Consider the following 24154-nt stretch of genomic DNA (forward strand, 5'->3'; position numbering starts at 1 on the left):
GATTCACTAGTAAAACAAATGCTGCCGTGTCCGTTTCCTCATAATTTGGCCCTCTGAGTAGTTGTGTATACTTAGTATTGGTGCTATGGCATTTAGTCAGATGAGCTTTCCTGAGTTCCTGGTTTACTGGGGTCATGTTAAAGACAAACTTATCTCTTCACACCCCAACAAAAACGCTGTACTCCCCATGACCTTTGACCCCTGGTGAGGTTCATCGGTGCATTGCCTGAGTACATGTTTCTGTAGTTAGGAAATCATGAATAAAATGAATAAACTCTGTTCTGACTGGTAGATTATACCTATAGCACTTGTTTTCCTTTGCCTAGCTGCCTGCACAAGACTTTACCCAGCTTGCCACCCAGCAGCATTCATTTTTTTACTTGAAATTGTCACGAAATGTGACGTTGTGATGAAATAATGACATTGGAAAAATAAAGATCTGTCTGCCACCTGTAACAATTAGGTCAGCTTTCCTAAGTTTCTGGTGTACCGAGGTCGCAGCCCGCAATGAGTTTCTAATTTACTTGGACTGGAAAGAAGCAAGCAATTAAGCGTCATTAGCCTTTTGTAATGAAGCCCGATGTTGCTCTGTTCAAATCCAGCTTTAGACATGCAGAATGTCAGATATATAACAAGTTAGTGGGTCGTGCAGGATTTGTCTTAGACAGGTGCAATGTCTCTTTGTTTTCCCATGGTTTGATGGCCTCGGACCCCCATTAATTTGCCATAAGCGACAATGTTAACGTCTAGCGCTGTAGCTCAGTCCCAAACATTCCGTGGCCAATAAGCCTTGGTGTATACCTGGCCCAGCCTGTGAGAAAGAAGCCATAAAAATCTTGACATAGGTTGACCGTCAAAATCTGGACCTTTCCATGCACGCAGCTGGGAGGCGTGCCTAGCAACGCCAAGGGGACGTCACTTGCAGCCTCATCACTACCTCACACCTTGTGTCCTCTCACCCAGAATTTCAAACTTTCATCAATAAAGCTCATACCTCCTCAAAGTTTAGACAGTTTCCAGCATTTTAATACCAAGCATGCACCTGTGCACCAAAAATGGACGCCTGGGAGCAAAAAAAGACTTTATACCCTAAAATTCACAGAACTACAATCGTCCCTACCGAAAAACTGAAGTTGTAATGAGGGTCTGTGTCCTATCACACCAGCCAACTTTTTTCAAAATGAATAATTTTTGCACCACATAATTCCTGACACTTCTGAACCTCACAGGCAAAATTAGAGCTTGATACATGCAGAAACTTTGGAGTTGGATGAATTCAAGTTGGGGTACCCCCATCTTGGAATGTGTCTTTTTTTCAGGGTAAAAAAACTCTGAAGGGTAAATTTTGAAGCTTTGCAGTGCATATACTGTTCAAGATATCTCCATCAGGTTAACTGCTTTGGAAAGACAAGATGTTTATCTGCAAGAAAAGTTAAAAAATCACATTGACAGACCACTTTAGATTTTTCAAAAGCAACCATTTAGAGAAATATACATTTTTAAGAAGACTTTCCTACTCAGAGCAGCTTTAAATATCAAAGTTACAAGCCAAAAGTGTCAAAGCATACATCAAAATATAGGCAATTTATCTGACAATTAAATGTCAAAATATAAGACATTTACTTTAGCAACTACGCGAAAAAAATTGACTGACAGTGTGGTAGGGGGATATCAAAGCAGATTGTCACAATTTTGGAACAATCATTTGTGACCAAAATCAAAGCAAGAATAATGCCTCAAGGTGATGAAGACCTACTCACAGGAACTTTTTCAGTGGACAGGACTTAAGAAAAGATTAGTATCCCAGTTCCCCACTGAATAACATGATGAAACCCTTTAAAAGACCACCCAGTTAGGCACCCCCCCCCCTTCCTCCCCCATGACTGCTGATTGGCTGACCAGCTCACTATGCAAAAACCTCACAGCACCATTGCTGTTGTCTCACAGCAGGTTATTACTCTGCACAGTCACATCAAAGGGTGTCACATTGGCATCTACAACATATAAACAGAGAGGAAAAATATGAATTTAACATTTCCAATCAGGCAGCCACCAAGCACACCTATATTGGCAAGTCTGACAGTTAACAAGGCTAACAATCTACCCCAAAACACCATGAAGGGAGACAGAAAGCGGAAACAGTCTAGATTTCAAGCTGGAAAGGCCCAGGATCGCTCAAATAACCTGTCAGCAGTTACAGACATGCTGAATCCTCTGCCTGGGTGTTCCTTGATGGACACAGATTTCCAGCCCAATCAGGAGGCTGTAAGAACACACAAAGAGAATACAGCGGCCAAGACGGTGCAAGGTAGATTCCACGGCTGGATCAGACAGAGATACACATGAGCGGGAATGGGCTGCTGAAGGAATGCGACTCATAGATATACAGAAAATGGTGTGTATATGGAACAAAGTTATGCTTGAGCACAGTGAGACCAAGGACCACTGTCCACTGCCCAGGTTAGAGATAGCTGCAGAGAAAAAGTGGGGTTTAGCCTGGGCGTTCAGTTTTAAGTGCTGTGACTGTGACGATGTATCTGGCTTCCACAAATTCTACAAAGAGGTAGAATGCAACAGACCTGGCCAAAAAGCTGAAGCGGTGAACCGAGCTCTTCAAGTAGGCCTCCAGGACACACCAGTGGGGAACACCTGAGCCAGACTCCTATTTGCAGCAATGGACGTGCCGCCTGCTACTCGTAGGAACATGAATCGCACTGCAAACCATGTCGCATCTGCAATCGCAAAGCTGAACAGAGAGGATATGGCAAATAAGAGGTAAAGGCATACAAAAGCAGAGGAGAAGATGACAGCACAATAGATCTGGCCACAGACACTCGCTACAACAGCATTACCATAACCAGTCCCAAGAAACCAGGCCAGAATGCTTCACAGGCCATTTCCCTGGCTGTGGAGACATCAACAGACAGGCAAGCCGTCGCCAGTCTCCGGATGAACACCAGCACTCAAAAGTGCGAAGCTGTCAACAGATCACTCAGCCTCTCCTTGCCCAAGAATGTAAACTACAGCAGAAATATGGAGGGAAGGGCGGTGTCCACAATCCACAGACTTAACAATGGCCAGGACAAGTCCACGGCTGCCAAACTCCAAGCTGTCGGCACCAGTATTTCACCTAGGAGCGAGAAAACAGTACAACAGATTGAAAGGGTGAACCAGTACCACAAGGTTTATAAGAAGCAACAGACAGTTAAGGGGAGATCACTCCGTAATACAGCCAGAAAACTCCGAGAGCACATTGAGTACAGGCTTTAAAATCCAGAAGAGAAAACTGACTATGCCAAGGGACAACTGGACAACACCCAAACAGATCACACATACACTAGATATTTGTAACCGCCAGTTTTGTATATAATTTGTCACTGCTGTTGTCGCTTATGAAAGAAATTAAAAAATGATAACAGAAATTGAGCAAAATCTGAAACACATCTGTTATTTATTATTTTTAATGAGGGGAAACCAACCTGCTCAGTCTTTAATGCAGCATGCACCTTGCATACTGCCCATGGCCGAGACAGCGCCCTACATTGCAGCAGCGCTGCCTGTTATTGTTAACACAATGCGATTCCAAGCTTATGTGGTCCACATTTACACAGCGTGTGTTGTGGCACACGTGTGAACAATCAAGCTTGGGATCTAAATGTGACAGCCCCTGTCTGGCCATATAAACAAGTCTGCTGATGTGTTTCTTCTTCCATCGATGTGTGACGGGGTCTTTGTAGGAGGCAAGGCCATATCGACCATCCCTCGTCAGTGGTCCAGTCCACACTCGACAGGCTGCGTTTTCGCTATAAACACTGTAAAATTCCATTTTTTCAGCAATTTCTGATCTGAACGTCTCCATTTTCAAGCGTAGGAATACTAGAACGTTGCATGTTGTTCGTTTCAGGATGCCTATACACATGCTACCCTACACTGAACAGCATTTTACCGATTTTTCATCAAAATGGATATTTTCAAAAAATAAATAGCCCCAAGAAGCTATAAAATGGCTCAATCAATGCAAAACACATCACAGACATACCCACCAAAAATTATCAGGCTGCTGCAAAATCTAAGCGCATAGTGACATTTTTCACATTTTGGTGACTTCGTCAGTACAGGCCTCGGACCCCCATTAATTTTCCATAAGCGACAATGTTAACGTCTAGCGCTGTAGCTCAGTCCCTAACATTCCGTGGCCAATAAGCCTTGGTGCATACCTGGCCCAGCCTGTGAGAAAGAAGCCATGAAAATCTTGACATAGGTTGACCATCAAAATCTGGACCTTTCCATGCCGGCAGCTGGGAGGCGTGCCTAGCAACGCCAAGGGGACGTCACTTGCAGCCTCATCACTACCTCACACCTTGTGTCCTCTCACCCAGAATTTCAAACTTTCATCAATAAAGTTCATACCTCCTCAAAGTTTAGACAGTTTCCAGCATTTTAATACCAAGCATGCACCTGTGCACCAAAAATGGACGCCTGGGAGCAAAAAGACTTTATACCCTAAAATTCACAGAGCTACAATCGTCCCTACCGAAAAACGGAAGTTGTAATGGGGGGTCTGTGTCCTGATTAGGAAAACGTGACTTCTATCAGGTGATGAATAATCATTGTATATGCAGACAAATTATGCCGCGAAGCCTGATGTTGTGCAGTTCAAATCCAGCTTTGAACTTTCACATTCATGAAAAGTTAATTCGTCCTGCGTGATTTGCGTGAGATGTGATTAAATGTGATACTGAAAATAAAGTGGCAGTAAATGACATGTAGTAGGTCCTTGTGCAAGGGAGTTAGGGTAGGTTTGACATTGAAAAATCAATGCCGAGTCCATGGCTCAGTAAAACAGGCCTTCGGTTATATCTCTAAATGTGTTGTCTCTGCTGTTTTAATTTTTGATGATTATACATTTTTTCAGAGGTGATTTTCTGTGGTTGCCACGGTAACCTGGCTCCAAATTCCTAGGCCACATCTAATAGTGTAGAAATAGTTCTGTTGGGGTGTAAATTGGGTTCAAATGAAACCTTGTTACAGGTAAGTACAGAGTAATGTCTTGCCAGTATGATAGTTAGATTATGGTTTTAAATTACCAAGTATTTGTTTTGTATTTTCAGGTCGGCTCTGGACAGCAAAAACGGCACCCACGTAGCCATAAAAAAGATTTCCCCCTTTGAGCACCAGACGTGCTGCCAGAGAACGTTGAGAGAGATCAAAATATTAACCAGGTTTAAGCATGAAAATGTGAGTATAGTCAGTCAAACATGTATGGCAACCAGCAAAACTTCTCCAAAGACCTGTTGTCAGGCATGATGCTTCATGTGCAGTGTTATCTCCTTTTTTGCTGATGTGTGAGTGCCAAACATCAAATCCATGTCAACCCACTGATGAGTTTCCGTGTGAGGTGACATTTTTGGAAATCTCTCTTTATTTTTGGCAGCTGTATTTTGTAAACTAACAACTTCAGTTGTGTTCAGTTTGTGCTGGTCATTACTAAAGATCTTACCTTAGAATTCACCTGCTCACATTGTTCGTGGGAGATATTAAATGGTTGACAGCGGTTGTGTGGCCATTTGCAAAATCTACTGTTTGTTGAGCACTGTTTGTCTGACACCAGTATGGTGTGGATGCTTTTACATCACACGTTGCCAAAGGTTGGTGGTTTTACCTGGGGCATTCCAGTTTCTCTCCCACCCTCCCACACTGCTATCATTTAAGAGAAAAAGTCTTGAGTTCATGCTGACACATGTGGTGTTAAACAAGAATCTCATAAATAAATAGCGCCTTCCACGGCCGAGGTGGTTAGAGGTGGGTAGCGGTGGTTAGCAGAGTGCAGCACAGTGACCCAGGAGCCTGCCCTTAATGCGGTCGTTGTGTGTTCAAGCCCAGCTCATGCTGGCTACCTCTCTGGCGGTAGGTAGGAAGGTCAGCCAGCAACCTGCGGATGGTCTTGGATTTCCACAGGGCTATAAAATGTTGTTTGCCGTCATATAAGTGATATATTCTACACCATTCAATCATATAAAATCTCACTGTTTTGAATGAGGAAGTGTCTTAGATGACGGATGACAAAGGGTCTTACTCAAGCATTTCTCTTTTTTGTTCTTTCAGATAATTGATATCCGGGACATCTTAAGGGCACCGACCATCAGTGAAATGAAAGATGTGTATCCTTTACCCTTTGCATGCACAATTAATATCACAGCAATATACCAGAGTTTTTCTCAATGGTGTAATTATCTTGTATTACTGTCTATACCTTCTACACCTTTTTTTTCTTTTTGCTATTGTATGGCATTATTATAGGAAAGAACAGCTGCAAGTGTATTTGTATCAAAAGTTTGCCTTAATTATTATTAGTGAAGATGAGTGTTCAGTATTTAAACCAAATACACGAGTGTGTTTTGTTGAGTAGTATTAAATGCATTTGAATGTGGAGTAATTGTGGATTACATATTCAGATTTCTGCAGCCCACACAGTTATAACACAATACAGCAGACACAGCAGATCTAAATTTGTTTTAAACAAAAAAAAAAAAACAAATAATGAGTTATTTTAATGTGCAGGATATAGTTCCTGTAATGGGAAATCCAACTTTTCAACACCAATTTCATGCCAGAAAAAATAAATTATACAAAAATATAAATGTAAATCTAATATCATGTAAATCTAATATCATGTAAATCTTGATCTAAAGTGTTTTTTACGCTGTAGTGTACATGAATTTCATGCCCAAAATGCACTCTGAGCTGAGGCCATTAGATACTTGGCGGTGTTTCCTAGTTTCTACATTACCTCTGGGATACAGTAGACTTAAAGGTGGGGGATTTGTAAGCTTTGTATAGGCCTATTTGTAAACAGATGTGAAATGAAAGTTCTTTTTCAAACTTTGAAACAGCATGATTTTTCAACTGGAATTTGTCAATTTTTTTTTTTTTGACATTTGAAAGAGCAACTTACATGTACAGTGCATTTTATGTGGCTTTAATATTTGATGTTGGAGACAAATATACATTGGGTGCATTGGACAATTTCTGGGCTTAACAGACAGTGCAAATTTAAAAGTCTAGGCAGAATAATGCCCATACAGTATGCTTTAATGAACATGTATGAGTAAAACACAGCCACGTAGCCTTGAGTACCAAGACCGGACAACCTACATGCACATACCATAAGATATGTAACTGATAGTACATGTATTTGAATTGTTTCTTGTTTTTTGTATTTTTACAAAGTTTATTTCTAACTACTGTGACTTAGCTGCTCAAATCGTATGGTGACACTACTCTTTTTAGTGAGTGACAGTCACAGATTCAGTGGTGATAATTTTGCCTGTTCTCAGTCTCAGTTGTAAGAGCTATGTATACTGTATTCTGATTTGGTTCCGCTGCATGTGAAGTAGTGTAACTGTGAGTGACATGCACCTGCTGTGCCAAATTACCATGCATTTTGATTGTCTTCCTTTTTCTGTATTTTACTGTTTATTTATTTCTACCTCCTGATTCACAGCATTCACACTTAAACTGCTGCGCCAAATTGCCATTGTTTTCCTTGCATCTGTATTGAATTGTGTATTTTACAGTTCAATTTGTTTTTCTACCTCCTGTTTCACACTTGGTTGTCCAAAGCATAACAGATTGTAACCTTACATAGTTAAATATAAAATTTATGTACTCTTTTTAGTGATTTGCACTCAGTGTAGGTCATTGGTGGGAAAAGTGTGATATATTAGGTGCCCCTAAAACAGTCAATTTCTGGGGTCCAATAGTAATACATTATTTCCAGTGATATAATGGCAATTAAAGCTATTAAAAGGTCTTGATTTTCAATGATACAGTGGCGATAAAATGTCTCCGGCGGCAGACCCCCTGCTTATTTACGGCGGCCCCCAAACACCCTGGACGCCCTATTGTCAGATCCTGGCTAATGCCCTGCCCCCGGGGCTCTCGAGACATAGCATGGGGGTTGCCCTGGGCACCTCCCCAGAACATCATTCGGAAAGAGCGTTTTTAAGCTCTTGCCGAGCTAGTTTTCGGCCGCGATCTATAAGCTGTTTTTTTTGTGCTTTCATCGATCTCTAAGGCGTTGAATGCCTTACGAGACTTAGCGCGTATCTCCTGCTTCAGATCAGAGTAGTTCTTGAGCTCCTGAACGACTTGCTTGAACTCTATGTCCGAAATAACACCATCAGATAATGCCGTAGATACCTGCGCACAGATGCTGTTAAGTTTGGCCTCAGCCAACAGCCGTATATCGTTATGTTTCTTGGCCTTTGCATGAAGTCGGTGGCTAACGTATTTTCCGGCGATATTTAAGACACCGCAAGCTAGGGCCGCAGCTTCCATGGCCAAGACAGCAGGGGCTGCAATTATTGTTGTGAGTAGTCCCACGCCTGCAACCCCTAGTCCCAAACCGGCCGTGAGCATGGCCAAATCAAGGGCCTTGGCACCTAAGACACCATGCCGGTACTTTTTGTACAAGGCCCGACGGAGATCTCGCTCAGATTCAAGTTGATTCTGTATTTCGCTGATATACTGCAGACAATGGGCGTGCGCCACGCTCTCCGGCGGCGTGGTCGGGGCCAAGGGGTGGTCATCCGTAATCGTCTGCGCCGCGCCCTCCGGCGGCAAGGGGTTTTCATCCGTGATCGCCGGGTACAGTCGTCCCATATTATCCGTCCTAGGAATCAATAATGTCGGTAAACGCTAAATTGTCATCGGGACTACTAACACGAAAGCTGCGAAGTCTTATATCGGACTCTAAATAGATGTCATTGAGATTGACAACGCCCCCTGCAAAGACCCGTATATCCTTGAGAGAGCTCCAGATGACTGGGTCGCCCTGGGCCGGTAATTTGATCATAAGTCTGAGCTCCTGTCCATCGTGCTCTGCAGGCCACTTTAGTCTCACCCCGGTAATCATGGAGGAACAGCGCTGAGAGGCCTCGCCAAGTATGATGTTGAAGATAAGTATAGATCCAGGGTTTATTCGTAGCATGGCCGTAGATGTGGATTACGCGCTAAGACGCACGGTCTCTACACCCGGCACCGCAGATAGTGTGAAGTAACCTCCTCCACCCAAAGCTATATGACAGTCGCTGGTTGGTACCCACGACACGAAAGAGGTTACGGAGTTGGAAACTTTTTTCACCCGGGCCCTGGTGGTCTGGACCGTCATCGGGGTCACCTTCACATCTACAAACCAATCTGGTAAGAACAAAGCGGTCTTCAAGGCAAATTAATTGTTCTTCAGGCGAGTTTTTGTTCTTCAATCACCTCAGACGGCGACCTGCGCTCTTGCTCTACAGAGGATGAGACATCTTAAAGGGAAGCAAACGTGGCAGGTTCTGCTTGCCCCCCCATAATCATTTTTTGCGGTTGTACTTGCCACTTTGAAACTGGAAGGCGTAGATTTTACCTTCCTGGCCTTGAAGTTGGAACTCCGACACATCAGCCAAGTCGCTTAAAGACAGGCACCCAGACCTGGGACCGGCTGCGTCCACCATACTCATTGTATTTCAAGGGTAGCACTGAGGTACCCTACATTCATATACTTGCCGTCTTTGTCTAAAAGTGCCACGGTCAAGTGCGTTATATAGTCGGCGCGCAAGGTTTTGTACTTTGGGTTGGGAAATGAAACCGTCTTCCCGCAGTTAATCCCTTCACCAGTCACGGCGATGGCTTTAAGTAGTGTGGAGTTTATTCTCACGTTGTCTGAGGTGCTCAGTTCATCTAAATGCACGAAGACTTCTTTGTGTGAGACCAAGTTAGGTAGCTTTTCACCCTCCACAGTCCCCCCTATGGGAGTCATCCCGTCGGAGAACCCTAAGATGGGGGCAAGCTCTTGGAGTATTATGAAGGTATTTCTAGGGAGTGTAAGGACTAAGCGGCCCGTGGCTTCATTCAATCCCAGAGAAACCCCATGCAGGGGGAATATGTCCTTGTCCAGCGTACAGACATTGTAGTAGCCCGTCGGCACTTCCTCGTTTGCCCTCAAGCAAGAAGCCCACTCCGGAGGGGATATTCACCCAGGCCGGGTAGAATGTTATCTCGCGAAGGGCGGTTTTAAGGCGGCCGTCAAGGTTGTTAAGGGCATGAGGCAGCGTGTGCTGTGCCCCATTTAGAATGTCAGTCAATGTGATGAACATCTTAGCCACGATGAACAGCGAGGCTTACGGGCTCAGTAGAGAGGCCACTTACAAGGCCGGGGCATTTCATAGTATCCAAACCCATGCAGAGCAGCTCACGCGATTTGACATCTACATCAATGAAAAGAAGGCCTTTCCAGTCCAGTTCACAGATGTGTTGGCCAAGTACCGGCTGCCAAAGATAACCAGCAATGACATTGTTCGGGCCTGGAACACCATCCTATGCAATTCTGGCAGAACCAAGTGAACTTCGCGGTCTGGTGCGCAACCACGGGCTGTGGCGTCTCTGCAAAAGACCATCTTCTCCCCCCCGACCAATGAATAAGGGCCCTGTACACGTTCCATGTGTATTACCATGTTAGGCGGATCTTGGAAAAGATCCAGGCCCCCCTGCCGCAAGACAGAGCGTGGGCGACATTCAAAAACCCCTATGACAAGAGGGCCTATGAGAGGATTTGTAGGGAGTTCCGCGTAGATGCGCACACAGACTGGAGGCGCAGGGGGGTGAATCACGGCCTCGGAGTGGCATATTACTATGTCACGAGAATGGGCTACAGCCCCATTGGCAATGGGACCTTCGATACGAGCAGGATGTCATTCTCTAGAAAGCCTGCAGCGCTCCACTTCGACTACGTCCAGCAGGACGCCAAGGAGGCTTGGGCGTTGTTCATTGCCGACAAATCCCAAGGATTCATGCAGCCGGGGGAAGAGCGCCTAAACGATTCCATCCGGACATACGTGTTGGCTATTCTAAGCGCTCAAGCGCAAACAAGGGCGCGTATTCTAGGCACGGGCACAGCCTTCGACGCACAAAAACAGTTTGCCGCGAACGTTGAAGACGCTATTTCCTCTCCGATCGACCTTCCCTCTGCTATCAAACGCTACCAGGACGTGCTACAGTATGCCGGGAGTTCTGTAGACTTTGTGTATGGCATAGGCCTATATATGGCCCCCAGCGACATGCTTCTGCACATCGGCCATGTGGCGAACTACAGCAACAAAATCGTCGTGGCCACAGAGGACCAGAAGCTAGGTGCTAATGAGGGTGTGAACGCTAATGTGCCGCCCATTTTGCACAAGCGCGCACCTTCCCGTGGGATCGTTGAGCCACAAGAAAGCGTCCCAACACCCACCGCGTGCGTTCAGCATGTTGCTGCCGCTGGAGGCAAAAAAGAACCCCTATTTCCAAAGCAAAAGAATCATGATGCGGAGAAGACAGCCATCGTCGTCGCTGGGGTTGGTATTGGCTTACTGCTGCTGTGGACTATGCGTTAAATACTTGCGAACAGCCACGAGCATTAGACCACCTACTGCGACGACTACAGCCCAGACATTATCGGCCAGCCACCCAGCCGCTTTCCCAAGAAGGTTCAGTAGCCGGGACACGATACTGCCAATAATACCCGGAATCGCAGCAGCAGCATTCCCAGCCAGCTTGCCAAGGGCGCGCGCCAGGGACTGGAGATGCTTTTTCACCCATTCTTTAAGACCGTGCCCGTCGGATGGAGGTGGTGTTGGCTGGATGCCCCCGCCGGACCCACCAGTCAGCGCCAACTTTATCCCTAGCCCCAGTGTCAAGATCACCATCCCAATTGGCGTGAGACCACGATTGTTCTTTGCTCCCGGAACAGGGTGCGGACGCGGTTGGCCAGATGTGATCGATCGTCTGCTTGATGCGGCGTATTTGCATGCACAGGGCTTTGCCCATTAAAGAGGCTGCTTCGAGCCGGGCCACCCTCTCGTCCTCGACATTCCTTATCCGGTCTGCGATCCAGCACCGGGAGAATTCATCAGTGGCCTTCTCCAACTTCTGTTTTTGTTTTTTGATGTCCTTATCGAGACTTGACAGCTTGGCGAGGTTATTCGCGTGTTCGCCTTCCGAGGTCTACAGTGCCTTGTCAAGCCCCAGAAGTTCTCGCATGGGAAGAGGAGGGTCGTTTATCGTTTCAAGACCCCGACTGACCTCACTATTCGTCAAGCTTGTTTCCACTGTGTGGACAGCATCAGCGGCCTTTTTCGCTGGTTGGCTTAAATCATCAAGCTCCATGGTATCTGCCTCGCCGGTCGCTGGCTCCAGGGCTGCGACAGCTGCTGGATGCAACAATGTCTGTTCTCTTCTTTTCCTGTCTATAAAGCCCAGCCCCCCTTCCCCCCTAACAACATTAACCCCTCCTTTATTGGCGACTGTTGAGAGGGCTAGCGGTTCACCTGTTCGTTTGTTGATGATGTCCAGTTTGGGCTGGGCCAGGAGTCACAGACGCCCTTGGACAACCTTAAACTTCATGTAATCGCGAAAGAGGGGGGTAAGGCTGGGATCCGCCTTCGCCAAGGCATCGTAATAATCATTCATGGCGGCCTGTGTCAGCTCTTGTTGAAGGTTTTTGGCGGCCGCACCCCGGCTTTGTTGCTCGGAAACATCACCACCTGCACGGAGAGTGGTCTGCTCGTCGTCGATGTTGTTGTCCTCTTGGGCTTCGTCGAACGCCTGGTCACCAATGTCAAAGCCTGCCATAATCCTCGTATTGAACATTGCAAGGTATACCTTCAATACACACAATGGATGCATACGGACGCAGGCTAAACCCCTTCAGAACACTCCATAAGACTCGGGGATATAAGGTGTACGGCAGCCCTTGGTCGTCACCAACAACCCGAGTACGATCGACCAGAATCAACAACTCTTGGTCCGCTTCCCCAACCTCGGCGCAAATGACGTTATTGTGCCCGGTACCGTGCGCTTGGCCTTCTCGATCACGATCAATTCATCCGACCGAACTCCACAGTGGTCGGGAATCTCGGACACACAGTAGTCAAGAAAACCACAATCAGAATCAGCGGGAATGAGGTAATGTCCATCGACGACTCTGATGTGTTTCATTGCTTCGGCGACTTATAGCTGACCAAAAACGAACGGCGGAATGCGGCCTACCAAGGCATCGGCAGCGAAAACATGCTTAAACTTCGAGTTGGAGCAGAGGACGCAAGTGACGACGATACTGGAGAAAGTGCCATCGCTCGCGCCTTTGGCAGCTGGTTCCACATCGCGCTAGACTTTGAGCTTCTAGATGGCCACATGCCATTCTACCAGAGTGCCTTGGCCGACTGACTGGAGTACGAACTGACGTTCAACGATTACGGCCGGGTCATCCAGGCAACAGACGATGCCGACGCGACTTACACCATCGACAACATCAGCCTGGAGTTCGATATAGTCACCGAAGAGGAGCTCGCTAGACAGATCCGCACCCAGTTTGCCGGGGCGTCTCCATTCTGTATGATCGCTTTATCCGCCACCAAAAGTTTGTGAAGGTCAAGTCTGATCCTCTCTGGAACATAAACCTGAACACGCCCGCGAGAGCAATGAAGGGCATCCTCATGCTGTTCGAGACTAAAGGAACCCAGTGGAGGAGGAGGTCGGTATCCTATAACCCGAAGATCACCAAAGTAGAAGTCACAATAGAAGGGGTCCTAAATCAGTTGTACAGCCAGGGCATGTGGGCATAGCAGCAATGGGGTGAGGTCCAGAGGTTCTTCGCCAGCTCACCCCTTAAGAAGCGGGACCCTGAGGTGGCCAGGGTCGTTAAAGACTTAGGCCTGGCAGACGCCTCCCTGGAAGAGTTCTTGACGCACAAGCATGCCTTCTGGCTTGACCTTCGGCCAAGCAACGATGACGAGCTGCATGGCAGTGGGAGGCGCGTTCTGAACGCCAGCGAGGGGATTACGATACAGGTGACAAAAGAGAGAGAAGATCCCGGCGTGTTGAACGTATATCTATATGTGATCATGGACGCAAAGCTGTACATCCAGAATGGTATATTTGTTAGCGCGTTTTATTGATGACGCCCACTGCGCGATTATCTGTGGGCAGACAAACTGCGGCAAAACAGTCTTCGTGCTGGACCTGCTTGAGGGCCCTTTCCGCGGTTTCTTTCATCACATTGTGATCCTGTGCCCCACTCTTAAACATAACAAGGTGTACCGGCGGCGATGGATACTGTCTGACCCTGTCTATTGTTTTGACCCCGGCGAGCGGCTCAGCGACTGTCTGAGAGCTCTCTACAGATTGTTCGAGGGGGAGCCCACCCTATACATCATCGATGATTGTTGCGCGTTGGAGGCGATGAAGAAGAAACAAAAAATGCTGTCATTCATGGCTTTCTCGGGCCGTCATGCAAGGCAAAGCATCTGGATCCTCACTCAGAAATACAATGCCGTCCTCAGACTTTCGCGAGCAGACAAGGTGGGTGGCTTTATTCCACTGCAAAGATCGGCACTCGTTCAACGAATGCCTGGAGGAGAACCACATCATCGAGGCCGAGAGCGAAAAGGCAGAGGTTCGACAGAAGCTCAAGAACAATCCACATTCTAAGCTCCTGGTAATGACTGATATGCCCGCCACATCTAAGATTATATATTAAACGTAGGCGCCCCTACGTATGAAGCATGGATACCAACGAGCTTATAGACAAGATTCTGGGCGCAGAGGAGGAGCCCGGCCGAAGCCAACACCCCGGCCCCAGCTAACAGCCCGGCCAGAGCCAACAGCCCAACCCCAGCCAACAAGATGATGCACGGCAGCTCAGGGATAGGCTGGTGGCACTTGCGGTGGGTGGGAAGGCCAAGCGATATCTGGGAAAAGACGTAACAGCCGCTGAGATCGACGCCATGAGCGACGAAGACGTTGAAAGGCTGCACTCCCGGTACGAGGCTAAGCTCGGTGCGCTGATGGTTAACGATCTCGGAGGTATGTTCTTGAGATCATATGTAAGGGCGGCCGGCTGGCTCCTACCAATCCCACCCGAGAATTGACCAATGCTCATGGCACAGCTTGCCACCGACCCATTTGTTGAACAGGCGCTTAGCAGTGCTAGCTGCTGGCTATACTACTGCTATGGTAAGTACTTGGCACCGTTAACCATGGCAATGACCACTGCTGAGCACTGCTCATTTGAACACAACTGCTGTCCTAGAAATGAGCCGTATGATCCAGAGGAATATGAGTACAACGAATCCGGAAGGCCCGAAGGAAGCGGAGGGGGTGACAGCGGATTCTACGAATGACGGCCCTGCGAAGAATCCCAAAAAAGTCGCTGCGGGTCGAGCGGGTGCTGCAGCGAGAAAGGCCAAGGCTGAAAAGGTCAAGGAGGAGCTTCGCGAGGCAAAGGCTGCTTTGCTTGGCGCAGCTGATTCCACCAAGAAACAGCCGAAGGAACCGGATTCTACGAAGGAGGGGGAGGCCGCAAAGCAACCGGATTCTACGAAGGCACATCAAGTCATCCACTGGAGGGCTCCACTGGCGTTATTAGGCGCTGGCAGCCTTGCAGTACTAGTGTTGCTACGCATGTGGCACAGCCACTATACAGCACATACACGAGGTGCAGATATTACGCCGCATGCACGAGGTGCAGATATCACGCCGCAAGAAAAGAATCTCCATTTGAATATACGACGCGACCCCTTCTATATAGAGCAGCATGTCTACTCCACCCGGTGACGGAAAAATGCTAGTCAACCTACCACGCCGCTGTGGTTTCTCTCCTGGCTACTGGGTACGCTCGTCTTGGCCAGATGTTCCTGAAAGGAGCCCTCCCGAAGCTGGACTTAATACCCCGTGACATCGGCATGGTCATTGCAGATGTAGGCCTGGCCATGTTTTAGAAGGAACTGCTAATTAAACAAGGGCTCCTTCCTCCCAATATAATCCAGTAGTAATGGCCTCCATGGCAATGATGATGGGCGGCGCCCTCGTAAACACTTTGGCCTTCAGCGGGAGCAGCTATATGTTTTCGATGTTGAGGAGTTCCGGTGTCAACGAAGAGCAGAGGCGCCATGACTGCGCTGTAGAGGAGCTCCAAGCCTGAGCACTGAGCGCTTGGACTGGATCAACGATGAACTCCGCCGCCAGGGCCACACTGTCCAAGTGTTCCGGGATGTGGACGCTTCAATCCGCGAGTATTCTAGGGTCACGGGCAAAACTCTTACACCTGATGCACGCAATGCGCTGCTGGGCTCAAAGCCACAGCACTCCGATTTCTGTGTGCCTAGTGAAGATCAAAAACACCGCGAGTTAACCTTCGTCATCCTGGGAATGTGTGTGGTTGGTGGTATGAGTTACGGAATCGCAAAACTCACCAAGTAATCCGAACTGACTGTGCTGGACTCGCCATTGAGCTCCTCGCTGTATGGCAGGCACGATCTTACTAGTGAGGTGGTTCTGCGCACACAAATACGCCGCGACGATTAACATCTTTTTCGTCGCAAATCTGTTAGAGGGCTGCTAGAATACCTTGATGACATGGCTAGTAAGGTGTCTGCTCGCCTGGCAAATATCTACTACAGCCCTCGTGGGTACTGGAAGGGCCGCGCGGCCATCCAGAAACTTGTCACTGCGGCTAAAGTTTCCGAAGATGTGGTCTGGGCCTGGCTGAAAAAGAAGGCTATCTGGCAGATATACCTGCCTCGTCACCGAAAAAAAACGAGGCCTATGTTCGATGTTTCCACGCCAAATGACATCCACCAAGCTAATCTTCTATTTCTACCACATGATCGGCGAGGCCGGAAGCTGTATAAGTACGCGCTGACAGTTGTTGATGTCGCTTCTCGCTACAAGGAGGCGGAACCTCTGGCTACTAAAGATTCCAAAGAAGTCGCTGATGCTCTCTCTCGCATTTACAAGCGGGGACCTCTGAGATGGCCGAAGCTTCTCCAAAATGACCCAGGGCGCGAGTTTATGGGTGCAGTGAGCCAACTGCTGGCCAAACACGATGTTACAGTCCGCCGAGGCCGCGTGGATATCCACCGAGACCAAGGCATAGTGGAGCATTTCAACCGTACTCTGGCTGAGCGACTCTTTGGACATCAGTACGCCCAGGAGATGCGCCTCCCTCCCGAACACCGGTCTACTGAATGGGTGGCTCGGTAACCCTATGTTGTGGCCGCTCTGAATAACGAGACGAGACTGATCGGTAAAAAGCCGAAAGACACCTTCAAGGCAAAAGGGGTGCCCCATAGGCCTTCCTCGACGGTTCCAGGTTGTCCCGTTGGAACTAATGAGCAGAAGATCCCCGAGGGTGTTGGCCTTTGTTATCTCTATCAGCCTGGAGAGCTGGAGGGCGGGCGACGTCGCGCGACTAATTCTGTGTGGTCTCTAGAGATATATCGGCTTGGGCGCTCTGTCACAAAGCCTAATGAACCCGTGCTGTACTATCTAGATGATACGTCAGATGGCTCACGACGGGGATTCGTTCGTGAGGAGTTGCTTATAGTGCCTACCGATACTGAGTTTCCCCCGGATGGGGTTCTATGGCGCTAGTAGTTCCTCAAAGAGGATGTCCATTCCAGCCCATCCTGCGGGTGCCACATCTCTATGGCCATAAGCCAAGGTGTGGACACCATCTTCGGCGATCCAGCGCTTACTATCGAAGGGGGACGGTGAGACCTTATTCAGGTGCTGCCCATAGATATGGCACTCTGATCGCAGCACTTCCATATCGTGTCGGAAGATCTTCGTCTTCTGGAAGAGGGCCTCTTTGTACTGCTTATGGTGGATGGGCTTTTCCACAACTCCCTTTTTCACGCCCTTGGCCTTCTTAATGTTGGCTCCACCTGCCTCCAGAATGGAGTACATCTTCGGGCGCAGTATTCGGCGATCGGCCGCCCTGCGCACTCATCCTTCATTTTCCCCCAAGACCTTCATATTTGCTACGCTGTGCAGGGGGTGGCCTTGTGGGTAATAAGAGGTGTGATCTCGAGTAGCAGACCATCCGTGTCAGTGTAGAGGAGCTGGCAGCACTCTCCGTACTGGGCCTTCATGTGGTTGTAGTAGAAGTCATACATCAGGTGCTTGCAGAGATCTAGAATGCTCATGCCCACGTTTAGGACTAGACGGGTCTTGTGCATCTGAAGCGCTGTGCGGTTATCATCAAATATGTTTGCCCGTGCAAAGCTCGAGCTGGCTATCAAGCGTCGGATCTTGTCGTCTTCACCAGAGTGTACCAGCTTGACGTCCACACGCTTCCGGAGGTTCTCCATAGTTTTTCCGAAGGCCGAGTTGTTCATTAGCTTGTACAGGTCCTTCTCGAATTTACTCGCGGCTGTTTTTCGGAGCTCGGTGTTCATTCTGATATAGGGTTCCATCCAAGGGCTCTGGGTGAATCTCAGGGCCCGGTGAACCTTTGTCAGGCGCATTCCCAGAGATAGATACAGCTGTAGGTTCCAGTAGTGCAGGACATACCGTTCCTTGTTGCGGAGGATGGGGACAAGCTTTTCGACCTTGGTAGGCGCTTTCTTGCCGAGAAGGCCGTGCTGATAGTCTGACATCCACTCCTTCTGGACCACCAGACGCTCCGGGGCTAATGGGTAGCCGTTATGTGCGTTATGTAGGTCGGCCGGATACTCTAGGTCAACCTCGAGGATGTAACCCTCAGGACTGTCGTGGAGGTGGGTAGCAATCGTTTTACCAAGACGCTGCGCGTCACCTACCCACTGAAAGCCGCCCGTCGGAAGAAACTGACTCATAGCCCAGCCATATAGATTATTGGCGTCTAGGTATTGGATGTAGCTGTTTGGACTTTCGGGGTTGTATCCCTCCACCTGCGGATTATTGGCTTTGGTGTGTCGCTTACTTAGCATGGAGATTCCTCCTCGCAACCCCTTCTCAATGAAGAGATGTTGGTCATAGTCCGTCAACAGCTCCAGCTGTACCCGGTCTTCTTGAACATCGCATCCCACAAGAGATCTGGGCTCGTAAAGTAGTGAGCTGGGCCCAATCCATAACTTAACCCCGTTGAGTGCCTGGATCTCTTCTTCTAGCTTCTGGCGAATACTGCCTCGAATTTCTTCTAAGAAGGCTACTGGGTCCGTCCAAACACCTTCGGGTACGCCCATCTGCCAGACCCGGAGGAGATTCCTTATGACCCTGCAGGTGTTAGTGAATTCTAGTTTCATTTAACCCTGTATTCCACCTAGCAATTCATCCAACTCCTCGTTACTGAGGAAGTTCTTGTCTTGCTTCAACTTCTCGCTACTGAGGGAGTTCTTGACGTCTTGCTTCAACTCCTCGTTACTTCGGGAGTTCTTGATGTCTTGCAGCCGCTTCCACGCAGCCACAGCCATTTTATGCCTGTCGAGAATCCCCTGCAATTCTTCCAAGGCAATACGGGTCCGTGGGTACTTGGTCCGCACACCTATGAGCATCTCAAACTCCTCCCGTAGTGCTCGCGCTTTGATGGTGCCTCATTGTATGAGTCGGTGTAACTATACACACGACTCTCCAATTGTAAATTTCTAAAGCCGCCAGCCGTTTGAACTCGTCCAAGAAAGCCTTGTGCCTCCACTTCCTTTCACGCGTCTGGACCCTATTATGTCCGCAGGCCATGCAAAGCCGAAATCGGTTTTTAACGCCCCAACCACAGCCAGAACATGGCTGGGTGCCAGGACCCTGCCGCAGACGGTATAGGTGACCCCCGCAGTACTCCCCCCGACAACTCTTTACCACAGAGCTCCGTGGAGCCGATGAGAAGCCACCGCGAATTATTGTAACCGTTTCTCATGTTGTATACACGCTTGGTGTAAAAGCATACCTGGTGCAATTGGTATGTCTAATAGAACCCGAGAAGGGGGTGGGAGCCTCATATCAATGTGTGTGTGTGTAGGCTAGACTAGTAAATAAGTGTGTATGCCTTGTCTGGGGAAGCAGGGAAAGGGGGGTGGGTGGGGACCTCTATTTGTTATGGAGAGGGACCCAAGGGGGGGGGGGGCGCGTGCGCCAGAACCTATACTCTGTATACTACTGCCTCACTACAAGAGTTGTGTTGATAGTGACCTTGACCTTTGCCAGTTACATCGTCCAATGCCTGATGGATACAGACATGTACAAGCTGCTGAAGACCGAATCCCTGGGTAACGACCACGTCTGTTACTTCCTCTACCAGATTCTCAGGGGTCTCAAGTATATCCACTCCGCTAATGTCCTTCACAGAGACCTCAAACCTAGTAACATACTCCTCAACACTAGTTGTGATTTGAAGGTAAGCCACATGCGCAGAAGTGTCACACTACAGCTAGTAAGGGAGTAGATCGTAGCCGAACGGTAAAGATGACACCAGTTTTGTACTGTGTTTAGCGGACGAGCCAAGAAATCCAAAAATGGTTAAAAATAAAACTAAAAATCCACCTTTTTATTTTGTTCATTCTCCATGTTTTTATTAGCGCATTTATATGTACCTGTTTATGTACCTGGCCGAGTTGGTACCTTATGTTCCCTGCACAAGGTAAGGTTTTTCTCTGACCTGTCTGAAAATATCAAACAGGCTAGATACTGGACTCATGATCACACGAGGCGAAAATCTCACCAAAAACTACACACACATGTATCTGTTTATGTACCTGGCCGAGTTGGTACCTTATGTTCCCTGCACAAGGTAAGGTTTTTCTCTGATCTGTCTGAAAATATCAAACAGGCTAGATAATGGACTCATGATCTCACGTGGCGAAAATCTCACCAAAAACTACACACACATGTATCTGTTTATGTACCTGGCCGAGTTGGTACCTTATGTTCCCTGCACAAGGTAAGGTTTTTCTCTGACCTGTCTGAAAATATCAAACAGGCTAGATACTGGACTCATGATCACACGAGGCGAAAATCTCACCAAAAACTACACACACATGTATCTGTTTATGTACCTGGCCGAGTTGGTACCTTATGTTCCCTGCACAAGGTAAGGTTTTTCTCTGATCTGTCTGAAAATATCAAACAGGCTAGATACTGGACTCATGATCACACTCATGAAAACTACACACACATGAGATGATTTTGGTTACTTGTGGTCAATAGCTGAGCATTTGGCTCAGGTTTGCGGCGGCCTTAGAATTTAGCCAGCCACATCTGTTTTTGTTTTGTGGCCTGCATGGATTGCCTTTCTCTTTGATTTTTTGTGACATTTAGGTTTATTATTGTAACACACGTCTTGTTTTTAAACACCATGGTGTAGTTTTGTGAGACATCCATGGGTCGATTTAGAACAGATTTGTATGAGTACACCTGGATTTACAAATTGGCCGGACAGGTAAACTGATTTGGTTGCACCAAGCACTCTCTTATCAATATCAGATGCCATGACTATGGTTTGTGATTTTAAGACGGAGGATGTTTTCTTTTGCCAAACTTTTGTTGATATGCCCCATCCTTGTCTTGTGATACACAACATTCACTGTGCCTCCATCCTCTAATACTCACTGTTCATCATACTTCATCCCTACTCACAACATATCACTTCTCACACTATACCTATCTTGGGCTTTCAGATTTGTGATTTTGGCTTAGCACGAGTGGTTGACCCAGACCATGACCACACGGGGTTCCTCACAGAGTATGTGGCCACCAGATGGTACCGCGCCCCAGAGATCATGCTCAGCTCCAAGGGCTACACAAAATCCAGTATCCTTGTCACTCTGGGCCTCCTAGTCACAGAGCCCCTGTTTTCCAGAGTGTGTAATGTATGTATGTATGCTTGGGGTGTTACGTCGCACTGAACTATTTTTCAGTTATTTGTGCGAGGAGATATTAAGTGTGTGTACATATACTATGTCTTCTTGTGGCAGGGCAACTCCATGCCATCAAAGTGCTGCTGCCACTGAAATATTATACTAAAGACACCAGACATGACACCCCACTTAGTCTCATTATACTGACACAGGGCCAACCGGTCCTGTTTTTTAGCTTAAACCTCTCAGAACTGAGCGCCAAATCAGGCAGCAACATGTGCTATTTTAAGTCTTTGAATTGAAACCAGGTCTCCCGACTTCGACTCGGACTCCATCATACCTTTAGGCTACTCCATTCACCTCAGGATAAATGGAACTCTACACATTTCAGTATTTTGACATCTCTTTATATCATTCTTGTACATTTTGGGATTTATTAGTTGCCTTGTTTTCATTTTGAAAATAATAACTTCTGAATGCCTTAGCTGGATCATTAAGCTAAAGGAGGCAATAAGGGTGCACCTAAATACTTCCCTTGAGATCCCTCTCCTGTTTAAAAGGTACACTCTGGTTAGGTGGGACCTCAGAAAATGGCTAATAGCAAGTTTAGGAGTTAAAGTGGCATAGTTGTAAGACCTAGCTTTATTTATTTATTTATTTGTTTGATTGGTGTTTTATGCTGTACAAACCTAGATTTAAGACAGATTTCAATTTTGTCAAGTCCAGGATAATCCTGTATTTTGTCAGTTCATTTGGTGGTAATTTGGCCCTGGTTAAATACAGTAGACAACTTAGGCAAACTCTGTGAAATGTTATATGTTCTATCTATAAACTTAAAAAACATCCGCTTCATTTAAGATCTCTCGACATTTCTGTGATTCTCAACTGCTTGTACCTTGTTTTATTACATTCTTTGACCTACAAAATATTTTCCACTGTTGTGACATAACCTACACCCTGCATGGTTTAATAGGCAAGGCCCTCACGACTCGTAGTTTCACGCCTCAAAAACAAGGGAGGTAATTCAGAGCAGCCCTATTGAACCATGACCACAGTTCCAAGAGGTTGCAAGCTTGAATCCAGCTCTTTTTGGTTTGACCGCAGCTTTAGATTAGGAGCTTTGGCAAGTAGGATATTTGTAGACGTCACCGTCTTGTAAGTGGAAGATTCCGGCATACCGTATTTATTACCAACAAGGTATAAATTTGAACCTTACAGTGAGTGTTGCTGTTGTTGTCATGTTTTGTTGTATTCCCCTGCTGTATGGTGGTGTTCCTTGACCCCCTCCCCTCAGTTGACGTGTGGTCCGTGGGATGTATCCTGGCGGAGATGTTGGCTAACAGACCGCTGTTTCCAGGGAAGCACTGTATCCTTTTGTACCTGTGACAGTGCAGGAGCCAAGGAAATGGAGGATTAATTGTTTGAAAGACCTTGAAGACAATTCACCTGAAAACCCTTTTTTTTATTCTGTTTTACTTTTTTCTGTCTACATATTTGCAGAGAGTCAAACATGAGAATTGTAATTTGAAACAGATTTTGTGACTGTGCTGTCGAGTTCAGACATTATCCATATTGTTCAAAGGGAAGACAAATCTGCAGAAAAGATGCAGCGCTGTTTGCATTGGCTGCTGATATGATGCATATAGTCCACTTTAAGATTGTGAACAAAAATGTAAAAAATATGCGGATCTATTTACATTGGCTGCAGAATGCTAATAGCATGTTTATAGTCCTTGTTTATGCAGTGAAGACAAAGGTTAAAAAAGTTTGTGCAGCTATTTTCATTGGCTGCCAAATGTCAGTATGGTGATAATATTCTATCCTAAAATAATAATGAAGTAGTATAGGGAAAAGGGGTTCTGGCACACCCCCGCCTTGGGGCCCTCCCCATAACAAATAGAGGCTCCCAATCCCCATTCCCTGAACACCCACCCCCTGGTAAATAGGGGCTCCCAGCCTCATCTCGAGGCATATACACACTATAGGTTCTGGCGCACCCTCCCCTTGGGGCCCACCCCGGAACAAATAGAGGCCCCCAGCCCCCCAGCGGAGGGTCTGGCGGCTATTGAAACTTCTTATTAGGTATACAGCGCATACAATGAATCATCATCTTCATGGGATCTCCCGCGGACGGCCGGCCTCTTTGGACGAAGTTAGTCGGCACGGTGCAAGACTTGCTAGGCTACAAAGAAGTCACCCACAGCATGTTTGAAGACGGCCGTGTCCACGCGGGTCGGCTGCTCGTGCTGAAGCTCTTCACCAACGACGTGTGCGCTTCGGTGGAGCACCCCGAGCCCATCCGGCAGTATTATGAAAACCTGCTGCTGCCCGAGCTAATGAGGCAACAACCCTACCCCCGGGGCCCTTCCCAGAACAAATAGAGGCCCCCAGCCCCTTCTTATGTCGCAGTTAAACACATCGGTCTTTCGGTCTATCCCCCGCCGAAACACGTACCAGAAAGACAAGTCAGACATGGCGTATAATGTCATCTTCGACTGCGCTGAGCTCATCGCCGCTTGCGAGGC

General features: G+C 47.4%; 1 protein-coding gene across 1 annotated transcript in view; it reads left to right on the forward strand.

The window, feature by feature from the left end:
* Window positions 1-24154, forward strand: part of LOC135464236 (mitogen-activated protein kinase 1-like) — a 79290-nt gene that overhangs the window by 522 nt on the left and 54614 nt on the right. The window contains exons 2-6 of the mRNA XM_064741741.1: window positions 5112-5238; window positions 6106-6161; window positions 19981-20170; window positions 21450-21582; window positions 22924-22995. Of these exons, the coding sequence (XP_064597811.1) occupies window positions 5112-5238; window positions 6106-6161; window positions 19981-20170; window positions 21450-21582; window positions 22924-22995 (578 nt within the window). The remainder of the gene's footprint in view (window positions 1-5111; window positions 5239-6105; window positions 6162-19980; window positions 20171-21449; window positions 21583-22923; window positions 22996-24154) is intronic.

Source organism: Liolophura sinensis, chromosome 3, assembly GCF_032854445.1.
Source record: "Liolophura sinensis isolate JHLJ2023 chromosome 3, CUHK_Ljap_v2, whole genome shotgun sequence".
Classification (NCBI taxonomy): Eukaryota; Metazoa; Mollusca; class Polyplacophora; order Chitonida; family Chitonidae; genus Liolophura; species Liolophura sinensis.